Consider the following 22,066-nt stretch of genomic DNA (forward strand, 5'->3'; position numbering starts at 1 on the left):
TGTGTAAAATGGGGACACGTGCCTGCCGCAATGTGTAAAATGGGGACACTTGCCAGCGTACTGTGTAAAATGGGGACACGTGCCTGCCGCAATGTGTAAAATGGGGACACTTGCCAGCGTACTGTGTAAAATGGGGACACGTGCCTGCCGCAATGTGTAAAATGGGGACACTTTTTCCTGCCGCAATGTGTAAAATGGGGACACCTGTCTGCCGCAATGTGTAAAATGGGGTCACCTGTCTGCCGCAATGTGTAAAATGGGGACACTTTTTCCTGCCGCAATGTGTAAAATGGGGACACCTGTCTGCCGCAATGTGTAAAATGGGGTCACCTGTCTGCCGCAATGTGTAAAATGGGGAATGGGGACACTTGCCTGTCGTACTGTGTAAAATGGGGACACTTTTTCCTGGATATGAAATTTATGTTAGAAAAGGCAATTTTTCAAGTAAAAAAGTTCTGAAAGAGATATATATATATATATATATATATATATAATATTTTTATTCATGTATCTATTTATTTTATTTTATTACTATTTTTATTTATTTATTGTAAAAGATTTTTTTTTTTTTTTTTGCGGGGGGGGGGGGGGGGGGTTGTCAAATGACTACCTTGCCCCGGGTGACAGAAATCCTAGTTTCGGCCCTGGTGTGCAGCCACACAGCCAATCCCGTGCAGTCACACACTGCATACTGTAGATCTGCTCAGTCATAAAGCTGATAATTACGAATTTACAAGTAACTTCATATAGTTAGAATTTTTGTGCTTCCTACTGTATGTAGGAGCAAATAGCTTAATCAGTAAGGTAGGTGCTTCCAATGTAATACATTGTGGGTTCTAATCCTGGCTATGACACTTGTAAAATGTCTGTCAATAATGAGTATGTGCAGAGGCGTAACTCTGGGAGGCAACGGAGTCATCTGCCACCTGGCTCCTGCTCTGAAGGGGGGCACCTCTCCTTGTATTCTTCTGTGACACCAGAATGGGAGCTGTTTGCTCCTGTATTAGAAAAATGGCAATTCTAACTATATGAAGTTATTTCTCTGACAATTACATGTAACATCATATAGTTAGAATTCTCATGCGTACTGTACAGGAGCAAATGGCTCCATCAGTAAAGTGTCTGCTGTCAGTGTAACAGGTCATGGGTTCTAATCATGGGTATGGATGCTAAAATGTGTGATTTAAAAAAAAAGACAATGAAATGTGTATATATATATAGTATATACATTTATATTTTTTTAGAACACTCCACACACACACACATACAGTGGCTTGTTTGTCCCAGTTGCCTGGAGGCAAGGAAAACATTGGTGCCCCCCATATATATATATATATATATATATATATATATACACACACACACACACACACACACACACACTTGTTCCTCCATAGCAAGCCTGCAGATTCTAACTATATGAAGCTACTACAAAACCGTTGCAACTAGGCAGATCTATGTAGGGATCCAGTCACACACTATATAGATCTGTTCAGTCACTCACAATGCTGGTTATTTCTCTGACAATTAAATAGTTAGAATTCTCATGCTTCCTTTATAGGAGCAAATAGCTTCATCAGTAAGGTCTCTGCTTCCAGTGTATCTATAATAAAGAGGGTGTGATTTGTAAGATGTAGTGACTAGTGGGGAAGTCGGCTACGGAAGAGATATCGGCTGCTGTCAATTAACTTAATTGATTAATGTCGCTGAACACATGGAACAGGAGGAGAGGTGCCCCCTTCATGGCTGGAGCCCGGCGGCAGCTGACTCCGTTGCCTCCCAGAGTCCTGCCTCTGCACACATACATACACACACACATATATATTTATCGAAATATAAGGAGGGGGGCACCAATATTTATCTTGCCTCCAGGCAACTGGGACGAGCTTACGCCACTGAGTATGTGACTTCTAAAGTGCAAGGATTAGTGGGGGGGTCGGCCACGGAAGAGATAGCCATGGCAGCAGCAAATGACACAGCAAGTTAGTAAGATGTGAGGGGTTCTGTTCCTGTACAAGCTTCCTGGCCGAGTCGCATGTGACATGGTGTACCGCCTCCGCTATTTAGTGTGACTGAAGCCACAGTGCATGAGAGAACACATCTGTACATTTTCATACAGGCATTTTTATTTTTCTCACAACTCATAGTGCCATTTTATATTAAAATTCTATATTTGCTCTGTTTTCAGGGAAACCTTTTAATAATATGACCATCATTAACGCTGCTGTAGCCAATATAATTGTATCCATACTAATTGGCCATAGATTTGAATATGGGAATCCAAGCGTTCTGAGGCTCATGAGTTTAATGAATGAAAATATCAGAATTGCAGATAGCCCTATGGTCAGGGTGAGTATTATCACATTATCAGGTTGATGTTAAAGCTGCCCATTATTACTTTTGCTAGTCAACACTATGGGGGATATGGTTTTAAACTTTGGAGAGAGATAAACTGTCAGTTTAGAGCAGGCATTCCCAACCATGGTCCTCAAGGCACACTAGCAGTGCAGGTTTTAGTGATATCCAGGCTTCAGCACAGGAGACTTATGCCGCTTTCAGATCGCAAATGCCGGATCCCACCCGGTAAGAGAAATATGTCCTTACCGGGTAGGATCCGGCATTTGCTCTTCTCTCCTGGCTTTCCGACCCGGCAATATACCGGGTCGGTTACCATAGCAGCAGGGGAGCGCAGCAGGGGCGGGGGTGGAGGCGGCGCTGGGAGATAAGCTCATCTCCTGCGCCGCCTCTCCCTATGCTGTGAATGGGCTCCCATTCACACTGCGTCCGACTCGGTTTTCAACCCGGTAATAACCCTTCTTTTTAACCGGGTTGAATTACCGGGTCAGGCGACCCGCTAATTCGGCAAAAGTGCTTTCACATCGCACACTGACCCATTTTGACATGGCAATATGCCGTGTCGATACCGGGTTATTTGTGCGATGTGAAAGGGGCATTAATTAGTAGCTCAGTTATTTTGATTCAACCATCTGTGCTGCAACCTGGATATCACTAAAACCTGCACTGTTGGTGTGCCTTGAGGACCTTGGTTGGGAATGCCTGGTTTAGAGGCTTGGGGGATTTATCAAAACTTGAAGAGGGATAAACAGTATGTTTAAAGTGATAATTTTTTTCCTCTTTGCAGTTGTACAATAGTTATCCCTCGGTGGTCGGCTGGCTTCCTGGGAGTCACAGAAACATTTTGGAGAACAGTAACAAGTTGCTGGAATTTCTCAGAGAGACATTTATAAAACAGGAGAGAGAACTGGACATCAACGATCAGAGAAATCTTATAGAGTCATTTCTTGCCAAGCAACAAGAGGTGCAGTATGTAGTGTAGCGCAGTCTTTGTCCTTGATAGTCACATGCACATGTACTGTAAGTAAGGGTGATCTGTTTTTTGGTCTTTTTAGCTCCTTTAATGTTGATTTTTTTCAATTGTGTATTTGTTCCAGAGATGAGAGAACTTGCAGCATAATATCTGTGAATTTAGCAAATACAGTAGTTGCATTTATAGACTATGGGGGTCATTCCGAGTTGATTGCTCGCAAGCAGTTTTTAGCAGCCGTGAAATCGCTATGCTGCCGCCCACTGGGGAGTGTATTTTCGCTTAGCAGAAGTGTGAACGAATGTGCAGCCGAGCTCAGCAAAACAGTTTGTGCAGTTTCTGAGTAGCTCTGAACCTACTCAGCGCTTGCGATCACTTCAGCGAATTTGACGTCATACACCCGCCCAGCGAATGCCCAGCCACGCCTGCGTTCTTTCAGACATGCCTGCGTTTTTCCAAATACTCCCTGAAAACGGTCAGTTGACACCCAGAAACGCCCCTTTCCTGTCAATCTTCTTGCGGCTGCCAGTGCGAATGGAATCGTTGCTCGAGCCTGTGCAAAACCACAATTGTCTTTGTACCCGTACGTCGCGCGTGCGCATTGTGGTGCATATGGCATGCGCAGAAATGCCGTTTTTTTTTTTTTGCCTGATCGCTGCTCTGCGAACAACGGCAGCTAGCGATCAACTCGGAATGACCCCCAATGACCAAAGATGGGATGATGGCAGTGCTGTATATTAATTCTGCTGTGTGGTTGGGGTTAAGGATGGATTAAGAACAATTAGAGCTAAGTTCCACAGATACAGAAGTACTACCGACAAAGTGTATAATGAGTCAAACATATTGCTGGAAACCAAAATATCGATTAGCTTTAATTAACCGATTAATCAATATGATGATCACTGAGGTCCAAGCAAAGGCTGAGTCAGATACAAAGTGGATGCAAGGGTGGAAATCCATGGCAGCCATAGTTGCTATTTTATTGTGCTAATGTGAGTTTCTGTCCACCTTCAAGGGGAAGGTCAAACAGCCCGCTCAGAATCAACCATCATTATGCATTTATACCTCTGTATGAAACAGACGTCCTTTCAGAGACAGATTATAGGGGGTGTTAAGAGAGGGAAGGGGGGTGCCGCAGAGATTGCCCTGACCTCCCCAGCTCCTAGTAGGATTGCTGGGTGTTACAGTACGTCACGTCTGCAGCCGAGAGCCGGATCCCTGAATGTGATTATCTGCAATGTAATATAACATAAAGTCACAATACTCATGGAATAAAAATAGTAATACATTAAAAAATCAATGAACAGTAATTATACTGCAAACAAACATGATAACAACAAACACAGAACTAGAAGAAAATAAAATAATGTACGGAAATGGTAATAGCACATCTGCTCTATTCATCGGTAGAAATGGATAAGAAAAAAAGCAGTTATAGAGTTGACAGATCTGAAAAATATTTTATTGGTTGCAAATCGTTTACCATTTATTTTATGCAGGGGAAACCAGAATCTACCTTGTATTATCACTATGACAACCTGATCGGCCTTGTCAGAAATCTGTTTGGTGCTGGGATGGAGACAACCTCATCTACACTGAGATGGGGCCTCCTGCTAATGATGAAATACCCAGAGATCCAAAGTAAGGAATGTGTATGACCTTCTTGTCGGTTTGGCTTAATACAGTAACTGGCTAAGTAGCACTGTGCTAGTACAGTAGTTCTCAAACTTTTTTGGACCACGGCTCTCCAGAGTATCAGTATTTTTTTTTTTACGGCATCCCTAGGGAAAAAATCTTAAGTAAATTGTGTTTATATGTCATCATTAGGGTCAGTTAGGTGGTGAGGGACAGGAGGATTCACTTCTGTTTGTCCACATACGTTATTATTGGAAGCCACCAGCACTGTTTTTCCCTATTATACTGACCATAATTCATTTGAATTGGTCTTGAGTCACCAACCCAAGGCACCCCTGCAAGTTCCCCCAGGGCACCCGAGGATGCCGCAGCAGTTTGGGAACCACTGTACTAGTGAGTGTTCATTAACCTAACGCAGAGGTTCCCAAACTGTGTGCCGTGGCTCCCTGGGGTGCCTCGGGACACTTGCAGGGGTGCCCTGGGTTGGTGGTCCAGGACCAATTCAAATTATTCATGGTCAATATAATAGGCAAAACCAGTGCTTGTGGCTGCCAGTTATAAAATACGTGGCCAAACAGAAGCAAATCTTGTCCCTCACCCAGTGGCGGAACTAGCGAGCGGTGGGCCCAGGTGCGACAAAATGCTTTGCCCCCCCCCCCCCCCCCGCACATCCCCCCCCCCCACACACACATCCCATCCAAGTCCACCCCCTCACCCCTGGAGAGGATCTGGTGAGGGGGACCTGCTCAGGGCCAGAGAAATGGATACCTTGCAACAGTGCCGTAACTAGACATTTTAGCACTGTGTGCAAGAAACGGCATGCAAAACAGGGGCAGCGCGTGCCGTAGGCGCGCGCAAAAGTACATAGTGGCGTGGCTTCGTGGGGAAGAGGTGTGGCCACAAAATACCAATTCATAAAACGGTACACAGTAGTCTCCATTATTCAAATTACGCCGCACAGTAGCACCACTACACCAAGTAGAGACCCTTTTACACCTTACAGCGGACAGATTCCTCTTTTTACACATTACAGCAGACAGCGTGCACTTTTTACACATAACGGCAGACAGCGTGCCCTTTTTACACATAACAGCAGACAGCGTGCCCTTGTTACACATAGCGGCAGACAGTGTACACTTTTTACACATAACGGCAGACAGCGTGCCCTTTTTACACATAACGGCAGACCGCGTGCCCTTGTTACACATAGCGGCAGACAGCGTACACTTTTTACACATAACGGCAGACAGCGTGCCCTTTATACACATAACGGCAGACAGCGTGCCCTTTATACACATAACGGCAGACAGCGTGTCCTTGTTACACATAGCGGCAGACAGCGTACACTTTTTACACATAACGGCAGACAGCGTGCCCTTGTTACACATTACGGCAGACAGCATCCCATTTATTACACATTACGGCAGACAGCGTCCCATTTTTTGCACATTACGGCAGGCAGATTCCCCATTTATTACACATTACGGCAGACAGCGTCCCATTTTGTGCACATTACGGCAGACAGCGTCCCATTTATTACACATTATGGCAGACAGCGTCCCCTTATTACACATTACGGCAGACAGCGTCCCATTTTTTGCACATTACGGCAGACAGCGTCCCATTTTTTGCACATTACGGCAGACAGCGTCCCATTTATTACACATTACGGCAGACAGCGTCCCATTTATTACACATTACGGCAGACAGCATCCCATTTTTTACACATTATGGCAAACAGCGTCCCCCTTTTTTAAACAATACGGCAGACTAGATAGATAGATAGATAGATAGATAGATAGATAGATAGATAGATAGATAGATAGATAGATATACTTACCGTTTCCACTGGCGCAGGCTCCTCGTGCAGCTTCTGGCAGAGGAGAAGAGGAGGAGATGCGATGCGCATCCCAGCAGTCACAGGCGGCGGAGGGCAGCCTATGGTAAAGGAGAGACCCAGCAGCAGCAGCGCTTCTACCAATTACACAGCGCTGCTGCGGCTCCCTCCTCCACCCCCCTCCTCATCCCCCCCCCACCCCGTAGCCGGTGCGCATCCTCTCTCTCCTCGGCCTCGGCGGCGGCGGCACACAGCGGGAGCCAGGCGGCATGTAATGAGTCAGTTTGACTCATTACATGCCGCTCTGGCTTTGGGCCCCTTCACAGTGGTGGGCCCCAGTGCAAGGCACTGCCTGCACTGCCGCTAGTTCCGCCTCTGCCCTCACCACACAACTGTCCCTAAGGATGACATATAAGCGCGATCAACAATCAATCAATTTCTTTCTAAATTTCTCAATAAGAATTTTTTGGCCTAGGAGTGCCGTGAAAAAAATTCTGATATTCTAGGGCGCCGTGATTCCGTGATAATATTAACTTGAAACCACTGACGTAACGCATTTATAAATCAAGAAATATCTCCGTTTTACATCTTAGAAAAAGTACAAAATGAAATTGAAAGAGTGATCGGATCAGCTCAACCTCAAACAGATCATAGGAAACATCTGCCGTACACCGACGCCGTCATCCATGAAATTCAGCGGTTTGGTGATATTGTTCCTGGTAATTTACAGCACGCAACCTCTCGAGATGTCACATTCAGAGGATATGTCATTCCAAAGGTGATTGGAGTTTCATAAACAATTATTATTTTATTTCTTGTTTACTGTGCTTTAATTATCTACTTTTTCTTTATTTTAAATGTATTTTTATTCAAACATAACATCATGGTACAATTGTAAGAAAACATTCATGTCAGAGACAAAAATACACACACACACACACACACACACACACACACACAAAATTGCATAATAACATAGATACATCCAGTAACAAAGGTAAACAGTACAACATATAAAATATGTGATACATATTAAGGCGACATCTGAAGCAGGTGACAATTGTGAGACTATCCTCAATCATAATATTAACTTGAATGCAACAGAAAGACTGTGTAGGGCATCTTGTGTGCCTGAACAGCATAAACTCACTGGTCTGGGCATTTAGCATGTCAGTCAATGGAGCACTTCAGGCTTTCAGGGGTTAAGGTTTTTGGGGAAGGAACGTTGTGCATGTCTTGGTTTAACTGGATTGGTTGATATAGAGTCAGGGGTGGTACAGCTAGGAATATATGCTCCTCCCCTGATACCCCACTGTCATTCACTTCTACCCTACCTTGGGCCCAATCGTCCACCACTCTGCCCTGCTCCCTCCCACCTCTACCTACCTCACCTCATACCACTCTGTACCACACTTTACTCCCTCCATGCTCAACTACTGCAGTGTCCTTACCTAGGCCAGGAGCCCGCACCCTCACTACACCCTCTGTATCTCTGTCTTCTAAATCCATCTCACCTCATTGCTACAGCAACCCTGATAATCTCATTCACATCACTCCCTTAGACTCTCTCCCTCTCTCCTGTGCCCTCTGGAATGCCAGATCTATCTGTAACAAACTGGTCCCCACGCACGACCTTTTCATCTCAAATTCCTTGCATCTCCTAGCCATCACTGAAACCTGGATTTCTTCCTCTGACACAGTTTCTCCCGTTGCTCTCTCTGCTGGGGGTCTCACATTCTCACACACACCCCGACCTGGGGGTCGCCACGGTGGTGGTGTTGGCTCCTACTACCCTCTAGCTACTTATACCAACTCATACTACCAGAACCATCCTTTACATTCTCTACATTCGAGGTCTATGCCATACGCCTCTTCCAACCTGTTCATCTTCGAGTACCCTCTCAAAACAGTCTTACTTCAAAAACCTCATCTTCTCCCAATCCTCAAACCCCAGGTGCCTCTTTGCCAATGTCAACTCGCTCCTCTGCCCACCCCCGCCTCAACTCCCTCTTCGCTTTCTGCTCTTGATTTTGCCACCTACTTCACATCCAAAATTGACTCCATTCGTCAGGACATAACATCCCACCAGAACCTGAGCAACCTCCCTTCTCCATTTCTCAACCCCCCCCCCCCCCTCTCCTTTCCTCCTACCAACTCTGACATCTTTGTTCCCTGTATCTGGAGAGGAAGTCATGGTCCTCATCCTGTCCTCACCCCCCTCCACCTCTCCACTTGACCCTATTCCCTCCCGCCTTCTCCGCTTCCTCTCTTTTTATGCCTTTTCCCATCTTGCCCATCTACTCAATCTCTCACTCTCATCAGGCACTATCCCTTCTGCCTTCAAGCATGCACTTGTCTACCCTATTCTTAAAAAACCTACCATTGATCCAACCAATCTCTCCAACTACCGACCCATCTCTCTTCTCCCTTTTGCCTCCAAACTCCTTGAGCGTATTGTCTACAACCGCCTCACTGTCTTTCTTTTTTCCCACTCACTGCTTGACCTTTTCCACTCTGGTTTCTGTCCTCAGCACTCCACTGAAACTGCCCTCACAAAAGTCTGCAATGATCTCCTTGCTGCGAAATCCAGGGGCCACTACTCTCTGCTTATTCTCCTTGACCTCTCTGCTGCTTTTGACACTGTAGACCACCCTCTCCTCCTGCAAATCTTTTACTCCCTTGGTTTGCGTGATACTGCTCTCTCCTGTCTGTCCTCCTACCTTTCTGACCGTTCCTTCTCTGTCTCCTCTCATGACTCCACCTCCCCCCCACTTCCTCTACCAGTAGGTGTCCCCCAAGGTTCTGTTCTTGGGTCTCTCCTTTTCTCTCTCTACACATCCTCATTAGGTGAGCTCATTAGCTCTTTTGACTTAAAATATCATCTCTACGCTGATGATACTCAAATCTACCTTTCCTCCCCTGACCTCTCCCCTGCTCTCCTCACTCGTATCTCCAACTGTCTCTCTGCTATCTCCTCCTGAATGTCCCAGCGCTTTCTTAAACTTAACATGTCTAAGACTGAGCTGATCATCTTCCCTCGCTCCCGCATAACCTCACCTCCCACAATTTCATTATCCATTGATAGCACAACTTTCTCCTCTAGCCCCCAAGTGCGATGTCTTGGAGTAATCCTTGACTCCTCCCTCTCCTTCAAACCACACATTCAGTACTTTCCAAAAACCTGCCATTTCCACCTCAAAAACATCTCCAGGATCAGACCCTTTCTCACCCAGGATGCTACTAAGACCCTCATTCACTCACTGGTCATCTCCAGATTAAACTACTGCAATATCCTCCTATCTGGCCTCCCTCAAAAATGCCTCTCTCCAATTCAATCTATCCTCAATGCTGCTGCCCATCTCATCTTCCTCACCAAACATACTACATCCACATCCCCTCTCTTGCAGGACCTTCACTGGCTACCCTTCCCATTCAGAATCCAATTCAAGCATCTCACACTCACCTACAAAACCCTCACCCACTCTTCTCCCTCTTACATCTCGAACCTTACCTCTCTACATTCCCACCCGTCCTCTTCGCTCTGCTAATGCACACCGTCTCTCCTGCCAACTAATTACCTCCTCCCACTCCTACCTACAAGATTTTGCACGTGTTGCTTCCTATCTTTGGAATGCTCTACCTCTCCCCATCCGACTCTCCACCTCTCTACAAAACTTCAAAAGGGCTCTCAAGACCCACTTCTTCACCAAACCCAGTCAACTCTCCTCCTAACCCTCTTGTCTATGCTCACTGCCTACCCCGTCTGTGTCACTCTGGTCTGTTAGCCCCTCACCTTTTAGATTGTAAGCTCGCAAGAGCAGGGACTTCTTTCCTCATGTGCCTTTCCTTTTCTTACTTACACTATCTTATACTCCATGCTCCCTTTGATGGCATCTAACCCCGGGTTTTCTATACCTGTCCTATTTTGTCCTGTACTGTAAGTGCGGTTTTCTTGTTTGCTCATCTTATTATGTACTGTGTAATGGGCGCTGCGCAAGGGCGTAGCTACCATAGGTGCGGGCAGTGCAGCTGCTATGGGGCCCAGAACTGAGAGGGGCCCACCATCCCTGTCAAAGTTACATGTGACCTATACATTTTCCACCATTGGAGGTACATAGTGGTACTTACAAATGTTTGCCTTGAGGCCTACAAATATCTACTTTTGGCCCCTGGACCTTCTCTTTGTAATGTGGTTTAAAATAAACTTGAGGGCACTGTAATGTGGCATAATATGAATTGGGCACCGTAATGTGGCATAATATGAATTGGGGACACTGTATTTCATAATGTGAATTGGGGATACTGTGTGGCACAATGTGTACTGGCAGCACTGCAATGTGACATTGGGGGTCATTCCGAGTTGTTCGCTCGTTATTTTTCTTTCGCAACGGAGCGATTAGTCGCTAATGCGCATGCGCAATGTCCGCAGTGCGACTGCGCCAAGTAAATTTGCTATGCAGTTAGGTATTTTACTCACGGCATTACAAGGTTTTTTCTTCGTTCTGGTGATCGTAATGTGATTGACAGGAAGTGGGTGTTTCTGGGCGGAAACAGGCCGTTTTATGGGTGTGTGCGAAAAAACGCTACCGTGTCTGGGAAAAACGCGGGAGTGGCTGGAGAAACGGAGGAGTGTCTGGGCGAACGCTGGGTGTGTTTGTGACGTCAAACCAGGAACGACAAGCACTGAACTGATCACAGATGCCGAGTAAGTCTGGAGCTACTCAGAAACTGCTAAGAAGTGTCTATTTGCAATATTGCTAATCTTTCGTTCGCAATTTTGATAAGCTAAGATTCACTCCCAGTAGGCGGCGGCTTAGCGTGTGCAAAGCTGCTAAAAGCAGCTTGCGAGCGAACAACTCGGAATGAGGGCCATAATGTGAGTTAAGTCACTCCTATGGCTCATAAAATAAACTAGCACACTACTATGGGGCATACAATAAACTATGGCACTACTATGTGGCATAACATTACTAAGGCACTACTATGGATCAAAATATGAACTAGGGCATTAGTTTGGGGCATTAAATTTCACACCTGCTGTTGAGAGGTGTCACTCTAAAAGCATTGGGACAGGGGCCCCTTAAAATTGTTGCTATGGGGCCCACAAAGTTCTGTCTGCGCCCCTGGCGCTGCGGATCCCTTGTGGCGACATATAAATAAAGGATAATAATAATAAATAATAATAATATGTGACCCTAGAAGTTTCTGCCTCTTTCCAGTTTTTCGTTGGAAGGATAAGTACGGTGCTTCTGCTGAAGTGTTGTTCTGTTGTATATTGTATACAGACTTTTCTCTTTTCTGCTTTCCTTGCGATTTCATCCTAACTCTTATTTCTTTTCTGTCTTAAATTCTCTATTTTCACAGTTTAGAGAGAGGGACTAATGCTAGGGAAAGGAGGAGTGTGAGGCATAGGAATGCGCAGCTGAGTTCCTCAGGGTTGGATGATGAATCTGCAGCGGCTGACAGTGAAGGCTTGGCAGGGCCGTTGCTGCCCACTGGGGGCGCTCATTCTTCTCTTCGTGGCCATAGGTCTTACGCGGAGGGAGTGCGTGGCGTCCCGTCTAGCGTGACCACTCCTGCTTTTGGATGCATCTGCTTTATCTACGATTTGTGCAGCGGTTGTGTCAGCAGTTGTTCCCCTGCTAACCACCGTGCCAGGTAGGCAGGGCACTGATTCCGGTTCATTGGCTACTAATATTACGCGGGCCCTTGCACCAGTTTTTGACCTCAATATATGCACCTAGGGAGCAGGGACAGCTGTCCCGCTCGACTGTCGCGCCTGCGCTTGCGGCCGGGAACGATGTTTCTCTTGTTTCCACAGCTATAGAGCCGCGTCATGGAAAGAGCAGCAGCTTCAGGGAGTCTTCAAGGGGGAGCCGAGTCAGCATCCTTGGGTGCAGAGCTGGCGTTACCCGCTCAGCAAAGGGATGCAAAGCAGGTAGGCGCTGGGCTAGAGAGGCGCTCTCCCTACTTTGCATCCCTCTGCAGTCTGTTGGTGCGGCAGTCGGCAGCTTTGTGAATATGGTCAGAGTGCAGCCGCAGCGTATACTTTGTTTATTGCAGTCACGATACGGTACAGCAGCAGTGGTCTTCCGGAAGTTAAATAAGAGTGTGCCAACGTGATTGCAGCAAGCTCCACCCCCTTATTCCCGGCAGCGCCTCATACTATTGTTGCTGCTGCGGCCATCCACGACGTGCTCTTCTGCGGTCACCATGAAGTCCCCGGAATCCTGACAGCTGCGGTCATCAGCGCTCCTGGCCCCCCAGTGAGTATACCAGCATTGTGGCCACCATGGGCAGAGACAGGCAGCGCTCAGCCAGAAATCCGGCATCCCTAGCCGGCGGTCGCGGCTCTGAGCGCTGCCCAGCAGTTCAGGTAACAGAGCAGGGGGAGCGAGGGCTGGGTCTGCAAATGGCGCTGAGACGTCAGGATCTTGTGATGTTCAGAGTCAGAGACCCGGACAGTCCCGATGTAGCCACCCCCCCTCCGTGCTCCCTCCCCCCTGTTCTGTCAGTGACATCCTCCAGTGTTCTCTCAAGTGTGTCTCCTCCCCAGTGGTCTGTCAAGTGTGTCAACCCCCCAGTATTCTGTCAAGTGTGTCACCCCCCCCCCCCTAGTGTTCTGTCAAGTGTGTCACCCCCCCAGTGTTCTGTCAGGTGTCACCCCTCCAGTGTTCTGTCAAGTGCGTCACCTCTCCCCAGTGATCTGTCAAGTGTGTCACCCCTCCCCAGTGATCTGTCAAGTGTGTCACACCCCCACCAGTGTTCTATAAAGTGTGTCACCCCACCAGTGTTCTGTCAAGTGTGTCACCCCCCCAGTGTGCTGCCCCCCCCAGTGTTCTGTTAGTGTCACCCCAGTGTTCTGTCACTGTGCCATCCCACCAGTGATATGTCATTGTGTCATCCCCCCTCTGTGTTCTGTTACTGTGTCACACCCACCGCTGTGTGTTCTGTCCCAGTCACTGTGTCACCCCCCCCCCCACCGTCTGTGTTCTATCCCAGTCACAGTGTCACCCCCTTCCCATGTGTTCTGTGTCGCACCCCGTCTGTGTTCTGTCACTGTGTCACACCCCCGTCTGTGTTCTATCCCAGTCACAATGTCACTGCCCCCTGTGTTCTGTCACTGTGTCACACCCCGTCTGTGTTCTATCCCAGTCACAATGTCACTGCCCCCTGTGTTCTGTCACTGTGTCACACCCCGTCTGTGTTCTATCCCAGTCACAATGTCACTGCCCCCTGTGTTCTGTCACTGTGTCACACCCCGTCTGTGTTCTATCCCAGTCACAATGTCACTGCCCCCTGTGTTCTGTCACTGTGTCACACCCCGTCTGTGTTCTATCCCAGTCACAATGTCACTGCCCCCTGTGTTCTGTCACTGTGTCACACCCCGTCTGTGTTCTATCCCAGTCACAATGTCACTGCCCCCTGTGTTCTGTCACTGTGTCTCACCCCGTCTGTGTTCTATCCCAGTCACAATGTCACTGCCCCCTGTGTTCTGTCACTGTGTCACACCCCGTCTGTGTTCTATCCCAGTCACAATGTCACTGCCCCCTGTGTTCTGTCACTGTGTCACACCCCGTCTGTGTTCTATCCCAGTCACAATGTCACTGCCCCATGTGTTCTGTCACTGTGTCACATCCCGTCTGTGTTCTATCCCAGTTACAATGTCACTGCCCCCTGTGTTCTGTCACTGTGTCACACCCCGTCTGTGTTCTATCCCAGTCACAATGTCACTGCCTCCTGTGTTCTGTCACTGTGTCACACCCCGTTTGTGTTCTATCCCATTCACAATGTCACTGCCCCTGTGTCACACCCCGTCTGTGTTCTATCCCAGTCACAATGTCACTGCCCCCTGTGTTCTGTCACTGTGTCACACCCCGTCTGTGTTCTATCCCAGTCACAATGTCACTGCCCCCTGTTTTCTGTCACTGTGTCACACCCCGTCTGTGTTCTATCCCAGTCACAATGTCACTGCCCCCTGTGTTCTGTCACTGTGTCACACCCCGTCTGTGTTCTATCCTAGTCACAATGTCACTGCCCCCTGTGTTCTGTCACTGTGTCACACCCCGTCTGTGTTCTATCCCAGTCACAATGTCACTGCCCCCTGTGTTCTGTCACTGTGTCACATCCCGTCTGTGTTCTATCCCAGTTACAATGTCACTGCCCCCTGTGTTCTGACACTGCATCCCCCCCCCCCTTCCCCTCTGTGTTCTGTCCCAGTTACTGTGTAAACCAGCCACTCTGCTCTCCACCCCTGGATTCCAGTTTCCTGCTGGTCACTGATCAGTGCGGGTACAGGTCTCACTCCTTCCCCTCCACGCTGCACAGGTCAACCTGCCTTACAGGCACCGTGCAGAAGCAATGCCTGGCATTCGCCGTCTCTACGGCATGCACTGTCCCTTTGTGAATGGAGGGAGGGCGCAAATTTATCATTTGCAGGGGGGCGCCGAACACCCTAGCACCGTCCCTGCATGGGCGCACAGGCTGGTGAGTCATCTTCGGACCCTGACTGGGCCAGAGAGAGTGTTGGTAGCCCTGGTAGTGGAGTGGACTCTGGTACCCAGTCTTCATCCTCGAGTGAAGGTAGGGATACGGGTAAGGGCTCCGATAAGCGAAGTAGGAGGAAGTGCAGGCATCGGGGGACCGACTCTTCCCTGGCTTCCACGTCGTCGGAGGGGGTGTTCTCTTCCAATGGTGGGGTTCACAGGGTCAAGAGGCGACGGCGGCGTTCGAGTAGGTATTCCAGCTCTAAATCTTCTCAGGTGTCAGTGGAGTCGGACATGGTCCACTGTGCTAACACAACTGTGACGCGCGGGTTGAGGGTGCTGGGACCGGATTCGGAAAGGTCGATATATTAACATATTTGCTCTGACTAGGGATGATAGAAAGGCGTTGCTAGCTGCAAGGATGAAAGGTCAGGGTAGTGAGGATTCCTTTAGTTAAATTCTTACCATACTTGGGTTCGATGTATGTTGATTTTTGCGGCCTGCTACTTGGAGTCGCGGCCCGATGAGTACATGAACTTGGTTCGTTATCAATTTCTGATTCATAAGTATAGGGGGTATGCATGGCGTCGTTACGACGAGGATTTTAGAAGAAAGCAGCATGGGCGTGAAGTTTATAATTTTGGTAAGAAGGATGTGGAGCTATACCTGGAGGTTACTCAAGCAGCCGGCGGACCGACAGTTGGTAATGGCGCTAAAGGCTGGGGGAAGCAATCAGGCTCTTGATACTTTAGCTATAGGTCAGCTCGTCGCGGGCGGGGCATGGGAAATGCTTTGCCTTTAACAATGGCCAGTGTGAGTTGGGCGGGAGGTGTCGTTTTCAACACTCCTGCATTAGGTGCGGTGGGGGCCACGCAATCAAGGACTGCAACAAACCAGCGGCTGGAGGGGCCGCCATGCCCTCGACTCGGCAAAGCCGTGGTCCAGCAGCCCCTGTGGTTGGGTAGGGCTCCCTCTCTGATTAAGCTGCTGGCGCTTTTGCCCTGGTTGCAGAGACATCCGCGTCAGGCCGACGCGGAGTTTCTGCGAACCGGTTTTGCGGACGGATTCCCGTTACCTATTGCTGGATCCATTCACAGTGGTTTTGTGTGGAACTTTTTTGATGTGTAGGGTTTCTGCCGAGGATAGTTTGGGCTGGATGGTGGGCTCCTTTCGGGAGCCTCCTATTCCTGATCTGGTGCTTTCACCGGTGGGGGTGGTGCCAAAAAAGATTGCCGGCAAGTTTAGGCTCATTCAGCATCTTTCTTATCCCCTGGGGGCATCAGTGAATGATGCTATCCCGGAGGAGCTTTGTTGGGTGGTTTACTTATCTTTTGACTCTGCGTTGGAGATAGTCAGATCATTCGGTTGTGGGGCACTTATGTGCAAGTTGAATGTTGAATCGGCCTTTCGTCTCCTTCTGTTACACCCGTTGGTGTTCCGGTTTATGGGTTTTAAGTTGGACGAAAGATTTTATGTCGATAGATGTTTGCCTATGGGTTGCTCAATTTCTTGTGCGTATTTTGAGCGGTTTAGTACATTCTTACATTGGTGTCTACAAGAGGGTACTGGGGAATGGGGAATTACGCACTATTTGGATGATTTTTTTGTTGATCGGCCCCCCGAATTCGGATCGTTGTAGGATGCTGCTAAACAAGGCATTAGCATTGTTTGATGTTTTTGGAGTTCCAATTGCTATGGATGAGACCGAGGGTCCAACTGAGTCCTTGGTTTATTTAGGGATCCAGATTGATACTCTGGCAGGTTTGTGCAGGCTTCCAGATGAAAAAGTTTGGCGTCTCCATGATGGAATTTTGTTTGCGCTTGCGGCGAGCAAACTCACTCATAAGCAGGCTCAATCACTTTTGGGTCTGTTTAACTTTGCCTGCAGGGTGATCCCTATGTGGAGAGCGTTTTGTAGGAAATTGGAAAGGGCAACAGTGGGCATTAGGAGGCCGCACCATTTCTTGAGGTTATCTCTTGAGATTTGTAGGGATCTGCGCATTTGGGATGCTTTTCTTTTTCAATTTCATGAGGTGTGTTTATGGCAAGTACCCACAGTTCCTAATGCTGTATTGGAGCTTTTTTCGGATGCGTCGGGTGCCTGTGGTTTTGGTGCATATTTTTGCGGGTAGATGGTGTGCAGAGAGTTGGCCGGAGAATTGGGTAACCAATCGATTGATAGGGAACATGCTGTTACTTGAAATTTTTCCTATCATGGTGGCCTTGGAATTATGGGGTCATTGCCTGTGGAATAAGAAGGTAATTTTTTGGTGTGACAACTTAGGAGTGGTATTTGCCATCAATAGGCAGAACTCTACCTCCTTGCCGCCCGATTCATGGTTCCTTATTGAGATGAATTTTGGGGTCACTGAGGAGGCTTTGTTCTTCGGACTAAGAAGTTCGTCTCTTCAAGATGGCATTTGTGATGGCTTATCATGGAGCGTTCAGGGTGGGTGAACTGGTGGCGGTTTCTCATGCAGCAGTTTCACCCATGAGGCGAGCCATGTCGTTGTGCATCCCGATGGTTTGTGGTGCAAGATACAGCATTCCAAGACTGACGTAGTGGGCAGGGGGCAGTGGGTCCGAATGGGTCGGGCCAGTGTACGCTGCATTTGTCCGGTTGTCGCGGCCGAGGCTTATTTGGGCTTACGGCCTCATTCACTTGACGGGTGGCTAGTTCATAGTGACGGTTCCCCGTTTACTTGTTATCAGTTCAGGTTGGTTTTAAAGCGCTGTATATTGGACTTGGGTCTGTCACCGGTCGACTATGGGACTCACTCTTTCCGCATCGGTGCTGCTTCAGCTGCCGCTGTGGTGGGTTGGTCCGAAGTTGATATCCGGGCAATGGGTAGGTGGAGATCTGGTGCATTTAGATGCTATATCAGGCCTTCTGCTGGCAGTGCACCCCTTTAAGGATTAGCCGCTCATCGCAATCGCCTTTGCGATTGTGGGGGCCTTGAGGAATTCTTGTTTTACCATTGGTTTTAATTTCGGCTTTTGCCGGCTGACGGAAGTTTATTTTTTGCCTCAAGTCAAATTGGGAGACCCACATCCCCCCCTACCTTCACGGTAAGGGTGTTCTCTTCCATGTTATGCATTGGTTTACACTTAATGTTTTCTTACACAATTCTTTTGCAGGGTGGCGGTTAGATCCGCAAGTTATTTGGGTGGTTGGCCACTCATATATATATATATATATATATATATATATATATATTGCTCAAAAAAATAAAGGGAACACTAAAATAACACATCCTAGATCTGAATGATTGAAATATTCTTATTAAATACTTTGTTGTTTACATAGTTGAATGTGCTGACAACAAAATCACACACAAATTATCAATGGAAATCAAATTTTTTAACCCATGGAGGTCTGGATTTGGAGTCACTCTCAAAATGAAAGTGTAAAAACAGACTACAGGCTGATCCAACTTTGATGTAATGTCCTTAAAACAAGTCAAAATGAGGCTCAGTAGTGTGTGTGGCCTCCACGTGCCTGTATGACCTCCCTACATCCCACACAAGTGGCTCAGGTAGTGCAGCTCATCCAGGATGGCACATCAATGCGAGCTGTGGTAAGAAGGTTTGCTGTGTCTGTCAGCGCAGTGTCCAGAGCATGGAGGCGCTACCAGGAGACAGGCCAGTACATCAGGAGACGTGGAGTAGGCCGTAGGAGGGGAACAACCCAGCAGCAGGACCGCTACCTCCGCCTTTGTGCAAGGAGGAACAGGAGGAGCACTGCCAGAGCCCTGAAAAATGACCTCCAGCAAGCCACAAATGTTCATGTGTCTACTCAAACGATCAGAAACAGACTCCATGAGGGTGGTATGAGGGCCCGACGTCCACTGGTGGGGGTTGTGCTTACAGCCCAACACCGTGCAGGACGTTTGGCATTTGCCAGAGAACACCAAGATTGGCAAATTCACCACCGGCACCCTGTGCTCTTCACAGATGAAAGCAGGTTCTCACTGAGCACATGTGACAGACGTGATAGAGTCTGGAGACGCCAAGGAGAACGTTCTGGTGCCTGCAACATCCTCCAGCATGACCGGTTTGGCAGTGGGTCAATAATGGTGTGGGCTGGCATTTCTTTGGGGGGCCGCACAGCCCTCCATGTGCTCGCCAGAGGTAGCCTGGCTGCCATTAGGTACCGAGATGAGATCCTCAGACCCCTTGTGAGACCATATGCTGGTGCGGTTGGCCCTGGATTCCTCCTAATGCAAGACAATGCTACACCTCATGTGGCTGGAGTGTGTCAGCAGTTCCTGCAAGACGAAGGCATTGATGCTATGGACTGGCCCGCCCCTTCCCCAGACCTGAATCCAATTGAGCACATCTGGGACATCATGTCTCGCTCCATCCACCAACGCCACGTTGCACCATAGACTGTCCAGGAGTTGGCGGATGCTTTAGTCCAGGTCTGGGAGGAGATCCCTCAGGAGACCATCCGCCACCTCATCAGGAGCATGCCCAGGTGTTGTAGGGAGGTCATACAGGCACGTGGAGGCCACACACACTACTGAGCCTCATTTTGACTTGTTTTAAGGACATTACATCAAAGTTGGATCAGCCTGTAGTGTGTTTTTCCACTTTAATTTTGAGTGTGACTCCAAATCCAGACCTCCATGGGTTAATAAATTTGATTTCCATTGATAAATTTTGTGTGATTTTGTTGTCAGCACATTCAACTATGTACAGAACAAAGTATTTAATAAGAATATTTCATTCATTCAGATCTAGGATCTGTTATTTTAGTGTTCCCTTTATTTTTTTGAGCAGTGTATATATATATATATATATATATATATATATACACGTGTGTCCTGAAGACGGGGTCACGATCCCCGAAACGTTGACTAAAGCACCTATTGGTTTCACCACGTTCAAGTCTCCTGAGTGCCGCCTTATTTCATTCCTCTCGTGTATATATATATATATACAGGTTGAGTCTCCCTTATCCAAAATGCTTGGGACCAGAGGTATTTTGGATATGGGATTTTTCCGTATTTTGGAATAATTGCATACCATAATGAGATATCATGGTGATGGGACCTAAATATAAGCACAGAATGCATTTATGTTACATATACACCTTATACACACAGCCTGAAGGTAATGTCAACCAATATTTTTTATAACTTTGTGCATTAAACAAAGTGTGTGTACATTCACACAATTCATTTATGTTTCATATACACCTTATACACACAGCCTGAAGGTCATTTAATACAATATGTTTAATAATTCTGTGTATTAAACAAAGTTTGTGTACATTGAGCCATCAAAAAACAAAGGTTTCACTATCTCACTCTCACTCAAAAAAGTCCGTATTTCGGAATATTTGGATATGGGATACTCAACCTGTATATATATATATTGGCTATCGGTGTCACCTGTGGTCACCGATGTTAGGACTTTTCCAGAGGTTCAGCTTATGCATTGGCTGGGGCGAAGGGGCCTCAGGTGGGACGGTCTGAGAGACTGGTTTGATATCATCTGCACCCAGGTTTGGTTATCCCTTGTTCCTTATTGATCATTTGGGGGGGTAACGACTTGGTGGTTCTGTCAGGCCTTGATATTCGCTTTGAGATCAGATGGCACTTGTTGCAGTTGATGACCGACTGCCCATTTTGCACCGTCATCTGGTCAGACATTGTGCCCCGGAGGGTTTGGCATGGAGCTTTAAACCCGGGAGTGATTGACCTGGTTAGACGGCGGGTTAACTCAGTGGTTGGTAGGGCAGTCCTGCAGCAGGGTGGTTTAGTGGTGACTCATGGCAGAATTTCCTTCCGGGACCAGCGGCTGTACTGGTCTGATGGTGTTCACCTGTCGGAAGACGGTTTGGCGATCTTTTTTGAGGACATAATTAGAGTGTTGAGGTCCTGTTAGATTAGTTTTAGGTTGTGGCGGCGGTGGCAAGTTTGGAGGAACCTGGCAGTTGGCCAGTTCAGAATGGTTAAATAACCTTTGATTTATTAGGCTTAATTTTCTTAAGTTTTTGGAATAGAAGTTTGGTTATATTTGATATTTTTTTTACTTATGGGCATTGCTGTACCAGGTGGGCCCATATGCTACAGTTGATTATTATCATATGTGGATCTTGGGGCTGGTGGCCCAATTTTTATTCAGTAGGGGCGGAGTGTTAGCTCTAGCCTTGCGAGTCGTGTTGTGGTCAGGGGTAGTGGCAGGAGGTCGACCCCTGGCCATGTAGGGGCAGATGGCCCGAGGTTGGGTTTGATTCTAGATGGTCAGGGAGAGAGCTGGCCCTAACCAATATGATGCCCTAGGCAAGATTTTGGCTGGTGCCCCCTAGCACCACATTTAGTTTCGCCTCTGACCCTGCGCCCCTTTCCCAGCACCATCACCCCTCACCCATAGCAGTCCTCATTTTGGTGTTCCTACCCCCTATAATTTAAATAGGAACAGTTCGCACATTCGGCACACAGCCCAAAAAGGGGTGTGTTCTTGCTGGGAAGGGGTATTGCCACACAATAGTAATCTCAATTCAAATTAGGCCGCACAGTAGTACAACGTTATTCACATTATATCATGCAATAGTGTCCCTTATTCACGTTACATCACACAGTAGTACCACTTTACCTTATATATGTTACTCCTCACAGTAGTGCCCCTTTTTCACTTTACATCACACTGAATTGCTCCTTATTCACATTACACCACATCATATTGCTCTTTATTCTCATTACACCACACCATATTGCTCCTTATTCACATTACACCACACCATATTGCTCCTTATTCACATTACACCACATCATA

At 47.5% G+C, this 22,066-nt stretch overlaps 1 protein-coding gene across 1 annotated transcript in view; it reads left to right on the top strand.

Annotated features, from left to right (window-relative positions):
- LOC134910837 (uncharacterized) overlaps positions 1–22,066 on the top strand; it is a 239,741-nt gene that overhangs the window by 213,024 nt on the left and 4,651 nt on the right. Inside the window, exons 17-20 of the mRNA XM_063919221.1 lie at positions 2,189–2,349; positions 3,143–3,319; positions 4,825–4,966; positions 7,391–7,575. Coding sequence (XP_063775291.1) covers positions 2,189–2,349; positions 3,143–3,319; positions 4,825–4,966; positions 7,391–7,575 — 665 coding nt within the window. The remainder of the gene's footprint in view (positions 1–2,188; positions 2,350–3,142; positions 3,320–4,824; positions 4,967–7,390; positions 7,576–22,066) is intronic.

The sequence above is a fragment of the Pseudophryne corroboree genome, chromosome 4 (assembly GCF_028390025.1).
Source record: "Pseudophryne corroboree isolate aPseCor3 chromosome 4, aPseCor3.hap2, whole genome shotgun sequence".
NCBI classification, from domain to species: domain Eukaryota; kingdom Metazoa; phylum Chordata; class Amphibia; order Anura; family Myobatrachidae; genus Pseudophryne; species Pseudophryne corroboree.